The sequence below is a fragment of the Pistacia vera genome, unplaced genomic scaffold (assembly GCF_008641045.1).
Source record: "Pistacia vera cultivar Batoury unplaced genomic scaffold, PisVer_v2 Contig1803, whole genome shotgun sequence".
Taxonomy (NCBI): domain Eukaryota; kingdom Viridiplantae; phylum Streptophyta; class Magnoliopsida; order Sapindales; family Anacardiaceae; genus Pistacia; species Pistacia vera.
Genome location: NW_022195903.1, coordinates 1 through 13,976, shown reverse-complemented (window position 1 = coordinate 13,976; position 13,976 = coordinate 1). Strand labels below are relative to the sequence as shown.

The 13,976-nt window shown below is 34.8% G+C and overlaps 2 protein-coding genes across 2 annotated transcripts; one reads left to right on the top strand and one right to left on the bottom strand.

The window, feature by feature from the left end:
• Positions 1-96: 96 nt before the first annotated feature.
• LOC116126606 (isovaleryl-CoA dehydrogenase, mitochondrial) lies at positions 97-5,008 on the bottom strand. The gene is made up of 15 exons (XM_031412286.1): positions 4,764-5,008; positions 4,577-4,660; positions 4,432-4,489; positions 4,169-4,293; positions 4,038-4,082; positions 3,736-3,784; positions 3,543-3,652; positions 2,945-3,021; positions 2,286-2,336; positions 2,127-2,191; positions 1,024-1,178; positions 877-917; positions 739-793; positions 586-642; positions 97-414 (listed from the first exon to the last, which is right to left on the bottom strand). Exons 1-15 carry the CDS (start codon positions 4,869-4,871, stop codon positions 268-270), a joined length of 1,227 nt encoding a protein of 408 aa, XP_031268146.1. The 5' UTR covers positions 4,872-5,008; the 3' UTR covers positions 97-267.
• A 4,157-nt stretch (positions 5,009-9,165) lies between these two features.
• Positions 9,166-13,852, top strand: LOC116126607 (transmembrane protein 209-like). Its single transcript, XM_031412287.1, has 7 exons — positions 9,166-9,637; positions 10,547-10,602; positions 10,696-11,570; positions 11,917-12,115; positions 12,215-12,400; positions 12,542-12,918; positions 13,465-13,852. Exons 1-7 carry the CDS (start codon positions 9,471-9,473, stop codon positions 13,603-13,605), a joined length of 2,001 nt encoding a protein of 666 aa, XP_031268147.1. The 5' UTR covers positions 9,166-9,470; the 3' UTR covers positions 13,606-13,852.
• Positions 13,853-13,976: the final 124 nt, after the last annotated feature.

The following is a 13,976-nucleotide window of genomic DNA, read 5'->3' as shown; positions in this document are numbered from 1 at the left end:
GAGATCTGAATTCTTTTATGTTTTTTAGTAACTGATGTATCAAAGATAGAATATCAAATTGCAGTGATGATCTATAAAAAATATTAAGGAGTTGGAATAGATTGAAAAATTTTATTTTCTATACAGTCAATAAAGCAGTACAAATTTATTAATTTGGTGATTATCAGCATATTTCTTTCTTTAGATGAGAGAAATTCTCATTTCAGAATTAGTATGAGAAATTGCCCAAGTGATGATTCCAAGAAGACATGTATAAATTGGCTCCCCTCACTCCTGCTTAAAAAGCTCACGGCCGATGATCATTCTTCTAATCTCACTGGTGCCTGCCCCAATTTCATATAGTTTGGCATCTCGAAGAAGCCGGCCAGTTGGGTACTCATTTACATAGCCATTACCACCTAAACATTGTATAGCCTGGAAAGTTGAATGCAAACTCATCAATTTTTTTTTTTTTTTATCGACAACATCTTGCAGGACTTTCACCATTTATATGATGTTAAGTAAGTCGAAGAGAACTCCAAATTTAGTGAATGCACAAACAAAATGATAAGAGTTAAGACTACAAAAAGATGCAGGTTATTTTACCTGTAGAGCAACTTGGGTGGCTCTTTCAGCTGCACAAAGTATTACTCCAGCACAGTCCTGAAAATTGTATTCACAGAAAGGAAATATTCTTCATCTTTTACTATTACGGATGGAACAAAAGCAAAGAAGAAAAGACTTAGATTCTCAGGACACCTTGGGGTCAACTTTTCCACTGTCACAGTCCCTGGCAACGGAATAAACATAGGACCTGAAAGGATGAATATTGTTAAGTGCTGCCATGAGAAATATTTAACTTAGAAATCGATGTATTATCAAATCAGAGTACTGTACCTTGAAGATTGTAAAGAAGTATACATGTCTGCAATTTTCCCCTGTAACAAAATAGCAGGTTAAGAACACCAAGGGGGCTATGATTCCAATGTAAGCACCAAAGAAAAATCATCAGAATGGTAGCAAATGCAAGTAGTAATTTCAAACCTGTATAAACTGAAATTCCCCAATTGGACGACCAAACTGCTCTCGTTGTCTAACATAAGGAAGAACAACATCAAGGCATGCCTGCATAATACCAAGGGGTCCACCCGCCAAAACAAGTCTCTCCAAATCTAGTCCAGACATCATAACATAAACTCCTAAAGAAAAGAAAAGATTGAATCAGATTATTCTGCAAGTTTGATGTGATGGATGTAATTGATTCTTCATTAAACAGTTGAAGCACAATCATAAAAACTTAGTACTGATGATTAAAAAGAATAAATAAAAAAAGGGAGAACTCAGATTCAGTTCTTGTGCTTCTCCAATAACATGCATTAAAATGAACTAGACAGATTATGATGTTTGTGGATGGCAGAACAGATGGTGGGTTCTTACAACTTAAAAGATAAGCTGATAACTGACACTCTAAAGAAGTTCAAAGTAACATACATAATAAAACTTCTATCAGTTTCTTCCTCAAATTGTAAGGCTGGAAGCAACTAACCCTTCCTCTCTTTTGCCTACAGTATATGCCATCAATCTTCCAACCCGAGTAGCAAAAAGAGTGGTTTAGGCTGAGAGGTAAGGGAAGGTCTTGTACTAAAGAGTTTACCAAACAACAAAACCGAAGAAAAGATAATAAAAAAGGAGAAGAAACACAACAGGGAATATAATATCTCTTTCAAGGACTATATAATACAGTTTTGAGAAGAGTTCAAATACAAGGAACACAATTATTTGAAAATTTTCTATACAGTCCTTTAAACTCCACAAACCTTCTCAAGTTTACTCATTTTAAATTTACAAGAACAATATCCTAGAATTCCTATGTAGAACCTGAGGTTGCACTATAACAGTACTATGAAACGAGATACTTCTAACAGTAAGTTTTGGCATCCTAATACTTCAAAAGGTACTCAGATTGATCAAATAAAATAAAAAATACTAGTGCAATAATTTTTCACCTATTGTCTTTCTTTTTAATTACAAAACCTCAACGGATTCTTGGCATGTTGTCATTCATTTTAACCATACATCTGATTTCACTTAGATCATCTCTATATTATGACTGTAACAAAATTTTGAAATTCAATGTAACGCAAAACCTTTTCCTTCCTGCCCAAGGATGTTTTCGTCTGGAACAAAGCAATTCTCAAAGACTAGCTCACATCTGCACAGATAATCTGTATTATTAGTATGAAGGAGGGTGAAGAGTAGGGACAGGCTCCAAAACCAAAAAGTTTACTTTAAAGCATTAGACATACGTATCGCTTCCTCGCATCCCGAGCTTGTCCAGTTTCTGAGCAGTACTGAATCTGCAGAACCACAAGAAACCTGGTAAAAATCAACAATTCAATTAATCTAAGGAGGTCACATCTGTTTATTTGAATATATTTAGGTTAGATTGGCGTTAAAAAATAAACATAATGAAATTTGTGTCATTTGTTTATAACACAATATTTAAATGAATATTTTTCAGAAGACTTTATCCTTAGAGAACTGTCTCGACCTTTTTATACTGTTAGAATGGAAAAAAAAAATGAACACTTTCATCCCATTTGTTGTCTTGAAGCCACTTCTTCATTACATTTGTATCACGTTTAGCTGAGTTGAGCATATATTCTATCATTCCAATCCATAAACAATTGTAGTGGGTCCTCCAACGTGTGGCCTTCAATTAATTTGAGCAAATGACAGTGGTGGTTATCAGTTTAAGCATCATCTTAACAGCTAGTTGCCAGGCTCATTGATAGAATTATTCATTGAAACTAATCTGTGCACCCCAAGTCGATTGCCCATCCTTCGACGGACAGTAATACAACAAAATTTGAGTTTATTAAATTTGCTAAAAGTGTTCAAGAAAGTTGTTTATGACTTGATCATTTTAAATAGCCAACCAGTAAATTAGCTTTGGTGCAATTACCCAGGCATTCCCTTCTCAATGATAAATGCTGTGATTCCTTTTGAGCCAGCTTTTACATCCGTTTTTGCATAAACAACCTGGGGCAATTCATGGATCACCACAAACATACAAGAAAAAAAAAGGCACCAAACAAGAGAAATATCAATAGCTGTACAAGGTGGGACAGTTTTCATGTTGTTCATCATATGTTACAACCAAGTACTATTATTTTCAGATGGAAAACAAAGTAATTTTTTAGAATAGGCAATTTTCTTTACATAAAAAGTATAGTACTAGAAAATATTGCTGTCAAGAATCCTCATGCTGTATATTACAGTATGAGATCCATCTGTCATATTCATATAAACTCTTACCATCTCACTTGACTTGTATCAATTCAGAATTGACAGTGACAGGTCTAATTGTTGCATATATGATAGATATGGTAAATAGTGTTTAATCACAGATGAATTGAGATGATATATTACAAAAGCACATAACCTTAAACTATATAAGATTATCCCAAAAAGAGTCCTAGAAAGATATATATAAATTGAACTGAAATCAATTGAAAAAATACTTGTGCCCAGAAAATTGCCAACAAATTTTAAGAAAATACCAATGTCTGAGCGGCAGGACCATTAGTGCACCACATCTTGTTCCCATTTAAAACATAACCCCCATCTACACGTTCAGCTTTGCATTTCATGCTAACAACATCAGAGCCAGCTGCATATAACACAAAGAAAGGCATTAGCTAGATCACCTAGCAATATGCTACACAGGGCTTACAAGAAGATCATACAAGTTACCATTAGGTTCACTCATTGCAAGAGCTCCTACATGCTCTCCACTGATAAGCTTCACATAAAGAGACGATTAATTAGCCAAAAAAAATAACAGAAAAGGCAAAATCAGATAAAAAACTTGTCATGCAATGCCATCTAGAGCTCAAAAATTGTATTCAAATAGATGAAAGAAGCCAAAATTGCAGACAAAATTGTCATAAGATACATAAAGTGAGAACCATTCCTATAGCAGAAAAGGACTCAACCAGCGCATCAGTGAACATTACACTAAAAATAAAGACAATCAAATTAGATGATAATCGAACCTTTGGCAGGTACTTCTCTTTCTGAGCAGGGTTTCCATTTCTCACCTACAAAACCATAACAAATATCTTAAAAAAACATTAGGAGACCATAAAACTATTATTACAACTAAGCCCTTGGTTTTATTATTTACCAGTTGATTGATGCACAAATTAGAATGTGCACCAAAAGAGAGTCCAACAGACCCGGAAGCACGACTAATTTCTTCCATCGCTATACAGTGATACAAATAACCAAGACCGAGTCCTCCATATTCCTCTACAAAACAATCCTCAGTTAATTTTTTAGCAACATCATACTTTAGTAGACATGAACACAGTTATTAAGCATTTAAAAGTGATCCACCAAGTAAGTTCTTCATACAAATAGTATATGAACAGATTAAATTAACATTACCTGGTGCTGTTATTCCATGGAGATTGAAATCTCCCATGAGTTTCCATAAGTTAACCTCCTGAAACAAGATCATAAATACAATTAAACCGAAGTGTCACACTACTCGAACAGGATGATGACAGTCATGATTATTATAGGATATAACCTTAGGGAATGAATTTGTTTGGTCAATTTTGGACGCGTAAGGAGCAATGTTTTCTTGCGCAAACTGTCCAACACTTTCTTTAAACTACGAAAACAAAAATCAGAAATATTAAAAAAAAAAAAAAAAAAAATCATTGCAATTGCAATTGAAATTCGTAATGAATAAAAATAAAATATAGAAATCGTACCTGTAACTGAGTGTCATCGAAGAGGAGAGAAGTGGAGAAAGAAGCAGATTGCTTCTGCTTGGTGAAAACAGAGGGACGGAGAGAGCGTAGAGCGAAAAGCCTATGCATAGTTTCAGAAAATGAAGAAGAGAATGAAGTCTACTTCTCCCGTTTATATACATATATAATTATTGGATAATTAATAATGATTAGTTTGGACAAATAAATGTACTTAATTACTTGGCGCATGAGATTGTTGCAGAAGTTAGGCAACCTTGAGATGGTGACGTGTTATTTGGGGTGATTCCTGATTTAGATTTTAAAGTCTGGCTTGAAGTGGAAAGAGCTATCCTGCTTACCTGTTCTGGACAGAGTGGGCATCTGGATGAAGGGAGACTTTCGAAACTACCCCTGACTTTTTTACTAATTACAAATTATGGCACTTTAGTGATAAATAGTCAAAAATGCCCCTGAACGCTAACACGATTCAATTCTGTTAACTTGCAAGTTAATTTTTTTTTTTGTAAAATTCAATTTTACCCTTACTCATTAAATATGATAAAAAGATTTTCCTCCCAATTGAATTCAAATTTAAATCATAATTAATTCACTAATCTAGCGAAATTAAGTTATATGTGTAGATGATATATTTATTTTATTTTTTTAATTTTTAATTTTTTATGATTGTATCATAAGTTATATAAATTATTATTAATATATACTTTGGTTAGAGTTTTGAATTAAATACTTAAAAGTGTTAGGTTTGAGTTACTGGAAATTTCAAATATAATGAAATTGGGGATAAAATAGTAATATTATTTAAATTTGAACTTACAACTTAACGGAATTGGATGGCGTTAGGGTTTAGGGGTGATTCTTAACTATTTCCCACGGAAGTGCCAGATGGACTGTTAGCAAAACGTAAGGGGTGGTTATGAAAATCTCCTTTTGGATAGATGTTGTGACTCACCACTCTCTCTCTTTCAATTAAATAATTAAAACACTACACATGAGCATGATTCATCATTATTCATATCACATTACAAGTGAATATTTTTATATATGAATATTTCTTTGTAATATGAGTTATTGCATAAAGTTTTATATGAGATCTTTATTGAATTTTTACCAACTTTTCTAGCTTGAAATTTCAAATAATATATTGGAATTATTTGTTGATGTACGATAACGTAGATGTTTTTTTTTTTTTTTTTTTTGAGTTAATGATTGTTTTGATTTTATTTTTTCCTTTTTCGGTTAATATCAAGCATTCCTTTGAAGATTAACAGTTAATGTGAATGACACTCGTCAATAAGAATTATGTATTGTCAATGTCATTAATAATCGATTTTACAAAGAAAGTTAATATCAGAAGTTAATTTAGGTAACGTTTGGGGTGCATTTGGTTTGGGGAATGCTGTATTACTGGAAAGATGTGTTTGGTTCATAGAATGTTATATTAATAGAAAAATATATTACCTTGAAGATTACTGAGAATGTTTAGGGAAATGTGTTTGGTTGGTTAGAATAAATTGGTGGGTATATTATTTACTAAATTGCCCTCTTTTTTAAATATTAATATAATATTATTTTTTGAATAATTCTTTTAACCCCCTACGTTTGAGATATTGCTAAAACACCCCAGCAACCAAAAAATTTTAAAACTTAAAAAAATACCCCCACCCACCCCAAGCCACTGCTTGCCACGCTCACTGGCAGCATCGGAAGTGGTCATAATGGAGCATGACCAACCAGATCTGGTCAATCGTGCGCCGATATGACCATTTTCGGTCATATCCATCATGGATCTGGCCGAAAATGGCTATGGTCAGATCTATCGAGCCATCTAGTCGTTAACAACGGCCAATGATCTAGTTGTCATTAACAACTAGAAGCCGTAGATCTTGCCAGAAACGGTCAGATCAGCACATGACGGTTATTTCCGACGACTTCAGGCGGCTGGCAGGCGGCGGTGGTCTTGGGTGGCTTGCAATTTTTTTTAAACATAAGGGTATTATTGTCCAAAAACTTAATTAAATAGGGGTAAAACTGTAATGGCAAATTAATGTAAATTAATTTCAAAATAAAGGTATTATTGTCCAAAAATTTTATTAATAAAAGGACGTTTGGATTGGGTCTAAATGAGATAACGAGGGTAATATTCGTTTATTCTGCAAGATTTCTATGTTTAGTTTGCAACTAATAAAATATTACGGTAATCTTTTATTGCAAATAATGTATATTGTTGGTAATGTGGGGAGTAATCTTATTATCTTGTTAGGAGGTGTTATTAAAACATTACTGGGGTAATATGATTTTTCTTTCCATTTTGCCCTTAATTAAAAACTATTTCGGATATAATTACCCTCAAATGTCTACCAAATAACAATTACCCAGCCCCCCTACATTTGAGAAATTAGCTAAAATATTAACAAAATATCCCCAACCACCCAAGACCACTACCGACCGTGACTCACCACCGTCGGCCGTCAGCGCCAGTCGTTGTAATGGTGCACGACCGACAAGATCTAGCTAATCGTGCACCGATAAGGCCTTTTTTGACCATGGATCACCGATCCATGGTCGGAAACGGCCAGATCTGGCGTTTTTATGGCTGTGAAATGGTCATAGATCTAACCATTTTTCAACCATGGATTTATGATCCATGGCCATTTCTAGCTTTGCCTAGTGATATACAGCCAGTCATGTGTCATTCCATCGACTATTGGCGGCGGCCGGCGGTGGTGACTGACTGCCAACAGTGGCTTGGGGTGGGTGGGGGTGATTTTGCTACAAATTAAAGTTTTATGTGGCTTGGGGTGAGTGGGGGTGATTTTGCTACAAATTAAAGTTTTATATGGTTGGGGTGTTTTAGCAAAATTTCAAATGTAGGGGGTTAAAAGAAATGATTCAAATAATAATAATAATAAATACTATTATATTAATATTTAAAAAGGAGGGCAATTTAGTAATCTATATAACATAACCACCAATTTATCCTCCCAACCAAACATATTATTCACCAATTTATTTGAACTAAACAAACACATTTTCTAAACATTCCTAGTAATTTTCAATGTGATCTTTATTTTCGTTAATATAATATAACCCTATAATAAAACATTATATGATCCAAACATCCCCTAAGGGGTAAGATTATAACAAAAATAAGATTACCAAGTAATCTTAAAATACCTAAGAAAATGGAGGTAATCAGATTACCTCCTATATAACCAATAGTAAATACTATTGGTTTTGGAAGATTATTGGAATTTTATATTACTTGACAACCAAACGTGGTAATCAAGTAATAAAAGATGACATACCTCGGTAATTGGGGATTACCCCCAACCAAAAACGCCCAAAATATTATATTAATGGAAAAATAGATTACCTTGAAGATTACTAGAAATATTTAGGGAAATGTGTTTGGTTAGATTGGAATAAATTAGTAAGTATATTATATTGATATGTTTGGTTGGGAAGAATAAATTGGTGGGTATGTTAAATAGATTACTAAATTGCCCTTCTTTTTTAAATATTAATATAATATTATTTTCATTATTATTTTTTGAATAATTTTTTTTAACCTCTTACATTTGAGATTTTGCTAAAACACCCCAGCCACATGAAAGTTTAATTTATAACAAAATCACCCCCACCCACCCCAAGTTACTGCTGGCTGCTAGCCACCACTGCCGGCTGCAGAGATAGTGATCGAAACGGCATAGGACCGGCTGGATTTGGCCGTTTCCAAGCAGATTTATTGCCAGATTATGGTCGTCGTTAACGACTAGAGTTCTAGCCGTTGTTAACAGTCCGAGATCTAGTCGTCGTTAACTGTCAGATCGACAGATAGCCGGCCATATTCGGCCGATCTTGCGCCATTCTGATGCTAACATTTGTCGTCGACGTTGGTGGCCAGATCTGGCCACCAGTCTTGGTAATTTTTTTCAAGTTCAAAGGTATTTATGTCCTAAAAATTTTATATATAAGGATAAAATAGACCATGAAAATTTTTGTAAATTGTTTTCAAAATAAAGGCATTATTGTCTAAAAATTTTAATATTTAAGGGTAAAAACTGTAACAAAATTAAGATTATTAAGTAATCTTAAAAGATCTAAAGAAATGCTGGTATCCAGATTACTTACTAAATAATCAACGGTAATTACTATTAATTTTAAAAAATTACAAAAAAACATAATAATCAAAGTCATATATATAAAAGATGATATTACCTTTTCGTGATCGGGATAACCCCTGGCCAAACGCCTTCTTGGCGTATAAGTAATTTTTTGTGGTTAGTTTAACTACAAGTTAATTGTGATTTGTGGTTATTTTTCATTAAAACAATATAAAAGTGGTCACTTTCCATAAATTTGGCTATCTCTTTGTACCAAATTCAAAGCAACGCTAAAATGGTTATTTTTCCATATCACACGTTTTTGAATTTGGGAGCTCCAAACCGAAGCACAATGGAGGTTCAGTATCTGTATCTCCGAAAAAATTCCACAAATCCTGCTACAGGAATGAAAGCAAACACATTTATTAATTTTAATAGAAGTCTTATTTACTTGTTAAATCCGACTCGTCTTACTCCTTATTAATTTTAATTAGTACTAGATTTACTTGTGGAATTAGGTTTTTTTAATCTATCTCTGTTTCAGTTTTTAAATACAAGCCGTGTTTTCCTGTAAATTATTTTTCCTTCAATTTTTAGTTCCATAATGGAACCATCTCCGCCACAAAAGCCCAGCAAGTTCGCCGTGTACCAGAACCCAGCCCTCTCCGCTGCCCTAACTGCCAAAAGCCTTCAGCCCTCAAACTCAACTCTTTTGTGTATCTTCGCTTTCTCCTCCGCCTCCGCCTTCGCTCTTCTCTCCATTATCTCCAGGTAGTCATGTCTTTATACATATATGTATTCGTATGTTTATGCCTTGGTAGTTTTAAGCAAGTATATGTATTTTCATCTGTATGTATTAAGTTTAGTTGGGTTTTGGAAACCGGGTTTTGGGTTTTGTTGAGATTTAAATTGTAATGATATGATGCACATGTTATTTGAGAAGTTAATTTGTGTGTTTTTTTTTTTTTTTTTAATTGTTTTCGCACACTTGTTTGGTTGATATGGAAAGTTTATAGAAAAGGAGAAGAATTAGAACTTTGAGGCGTCTAAGTGCTTGTTTAAGGTGTTATAAGTGTAATTTTCATTGTAGCACTTATGAAATCTATATCTTTTATAGGTTTGATAATGTTCACACTTATGCAAGACATGATTTCTCAGCAACTGATGCTTTCAAAATGGAAAAAAATGCTGTCTTTTAAGAATAGTTATGTTTTAATATAGAAAGAGAACATGTAATTTAGTATGAGATTTAACATTCCTTTTCTTTTTCTTTTAGGTTAACCAGAGAAATAAGTGGTCAAAAGGGGGATAAAGAAAATGAAAGTGTTAGCGTTTTTTAGTGCCTTAGAACATTGGTGAAGATTAGTTTTATTTTTCCTTCAAAATATTTTCTGTTTATTTGTCACCTGGGTGTCACAAGTAACAAAGGAATAGCTAAACAAAATGATAAGTTTTATATGTAATGCTGTCTGGTTTTCAGGAACAAAGAAAAGATGAGATTTTAATTGTCCATTTTTTTTCTTCTGGTTTATTGTTTGGTAATAGAGAATTTGAAGTTGAATTGTTCCTTTTTTTTTTTTGGTTAAAATTGATGTAAGTTTTATGTTTGTATCTATTGGTTGAGGTTGCTTTAATCTGAATTTAATCAGTTGACTAATATATTGTTTTAAATAAATTAAGGGAGAATGGGTTGATTGCAAAACTGAGGTTCGGGAAGTTATCCCAAGCTGCAGCTTGTAAGTCATCTATTTTTAACGGAATGTCATAGATTCTTTGAATTAACTTGTTTGCTTTTCGTGGCGGTATCTGAATGTTATCTTGTGTTTCAGATTTCTTTGCGAAGGCAGTACAAACTATGATTGGTTTAATTTTCATTGGAAGTTTATCTGCCCTTCTCAAATTCATCTCTCTACGTAGAGCAAGCAAAGGAACCAAGGATCAACCAAATCTAACAAACCAGCAATTAGGCCTTTTGGGAATAAAGCCAAAGGTTGAACAAGTTGTATCTGAATCTTCAAAGAAACCCCCCAAGTCCAGATCCCACTTGTCATCTCCAGATGTCCTTGTTCCACTGCATCAGCCAATTTCCAGTTCAAATCGGAAACCCCGACTCAGTTCTGATAAATCAAACACCAGTGGTGGGAATAGGATGAATTCTTTCAGCACTACATCCAAATTACAGAGTTCCCCATCTTCTCTATATCTTGTCCCTGCCGCTAGTTCACCATTACCTGCTGTTCAAACTTCTCCAGGTCGGGACCAAGTGCTTTCAACCCCTTGGTCAAGTAAGCGATCCTCCTACACGAGGGAGATAACAACAGAAGAAGAACTTGAAAATTTCTTGGCGGAGGTAAGCGAGAAAATCAATGAATCAGCTGGCAAATTGGCAACTCCTCCGCCTACTGTGAATGGTTTTGGCATAGCCAGTCCTACTGTTGCAAGTTCAGCTAATACATCAGGAACTACGAGGAGCACGCCTTTGAGACCTGTGCGGATGTCTCCTGGTTCACAGAAATTTACTACTCCTCCAAAGAAAGGAGAGGGTGATTTTCCTCCTCCCATGTCCATGGAAGAGGCTATTGAAGCTTTTGAGAATTTGGGCATCTATCCTCAAATTGAGCTGTGGCGTGACCGCCTCAGGCAATGGTTTTCTTCAGTTTTGCTAAATCCTCTGCTCAACAAGCTTGAAACCAGTCATATTCAGGTTTGGTAACTAATCATTGTCATCTCCTCCTCTTCATACTATTGAATGTCTTGGCTATGTTTTCAACTGAAATTCTCTTTGAAGCCTCCTCAATGTTATTTTTTCAGACATGTGAGTTCATAAGTTGTTATAGTTTTGAACTTAATCAAAATTCAAAATTCTGTTAATTTTTTTTTTCAAACTTTTATGCATGTTCTTCAGCTCTTCTTGATTTTTCAAACTTTCATTCTTGTTCTTCAACAGTTGTTGCTGTAGGAGATCTCTTCATTTTGATATAATCATTGGCATCCACTTCCACATATTTTTTACTGTTAAGTGTCTAATTGTTCTACTTCCATGTTTGTAGGTTATGAATGCAGCTGCTAAACTTGGGATTTCCATCACAATTAATCCTGTTGGAAGTGATTTACCAACAAGTGGAAGTCCTGCTACAGTCTCTCCGATTGATAGGACTAAGGAATGGCAACCAGCATTTACTCTTGATGAGGATAACCTTCTTCATCAGTTACGTGCTAGTCTTGTACAGACTCTTGATGCTTCCGTGCGTAAGTTGCTCCTACACTACTTTTCTAATTTACATTTGCTGATCATGTTGGTTGTGGAAGTTTGCTGAGGATTCTTGTTGTTACTCTTATGACATGCAGCAAAGTTTACTTTAGCCAATCTGCAGCAGTCTCCTCAGCAAAATCATATGATCCCTGTCATGCAGGAATGTGTGGATGCCATCACTGAACATCAGAGGCTTCACGCATTGATGAAAGGAGAGTGGGTTAAAGGTTTGCTTCCACAAAGTAGTATTCGAGCTGACTATACAGTGCAAAGGATTCGAGGTACTTTGATTTTATTTTTTACCGTATACTAATCACCTCTTGTTAATTTCATAGATCATCTGTAATTGAATTTATGACCACCAGTTACTGCCATAGAATTTTAACCTTGAGCTTTCTGTATGTGCTTGTTTAATTTTCCAGAGCTTGCTGAAGGAACCTGCTTGAAGAATTATGAATACCTTGGAAGCGGGGAGGTCTATGACAAAAAGAATAAGAAGTGGACTCTTGAGCTTCCAACTGACTCCCACTTGCTCCTGTATCTATTCTGTGCCTTCTTAGAGCACCCAAAGTGGATGCTACACGTGGATCCTACCTCTTATGCTGGAGCACAGTCTAGCAAGAATCCACTGTTCTGGGGGGTTCTGCCTCCAAAAGACAGGTTCCCTGAGAAGTACATTGCTGTGATATCTGGTGTTCCTTCCACTCTTCACCCAGGAGCTTGTGTGTTGGTTGTTGGAAAGCAAAGCTCACCGATCTTTGCCTTGTACTGGGATAAGAAGCTACAGTTTCCTCTTCAGGTGTGTAGTTTATGGGATTTGTTTATTAAAGTATGTTTGATGATGTGAGTAGGGGAGGACGAAAGTTGCACGAAACAGACCCTAAAAAGAACCAGTAGATAATAAAACAAGGGGAGTTAAAGTGATCTTTTCCTGTGAATAAACAGTCTGTGACAATATCAGCAATCAGCGTCAAAGAGGGCATTGACCCTGATATGCACACATAACGACCACAGAGTGAATGAATGTAGGAAGTAACAGGACAAGATATAATCAGAACTGTAGCCAACCTTATATCAATAAAGATGAATCTTAAATAACAAGAATGATGAAAACCTTATTTAAGACCACATTGACTTCATTAATTGTGTGCTTTCTTGTATGCCGTCCATTAGAGCAAATTAATGTAGATGCCTCACTGGTATAATTGTAATGTTTTGTCTTCACATAATGTGTGTTTTCACACATATGATGGTTCTTAATTTTGTCAATGTTTCATATGGTCCATGGCAATGGTATATAGAGTAATTTAATAAAATAACCAGCATTTTTGGTCCTTACTTTCAGGGACGAACAGCACTATGGGATTCTATATTGCTTCTGTGTCACAGGATTAAGGTTGGATATGGAGGCATAGTTCGAGGCATGCATCTTGGTTCTTCAGCCTTAAGCATCCTCCCAGTTTTTGAATCAGAAAATGAAGACTGAGTACATTTGGCAAGATTCACTGACTCCTCCATGCTAATCTCGTCAAGCTGCCTGCAGATAATTTTTTGGACCAGTTGAAACCTGTTTTATTTAAGATTAGTGTTCAAAATTCTGGTTTGTCCAAGATAAGATTATTTGTGTTAGGGGATTCTAGTATGAAAAGATGGGTGTAAACTATATAGATGTGAGATTATTAGTGGGAAAAGAAAATTAGGCAAAATTTTGGTAGCATTTCATTTCTTTGCAACACTTTTTAAGTTTCATGCCCCATTTTCCCAAAGAAAGAAATTGAATGGCTTAAAGCCTTAAAGCTGTTGCCATTGTATTACATACATTGCCCACTATTATTGTTTGGTTAATTCAGAAGTATG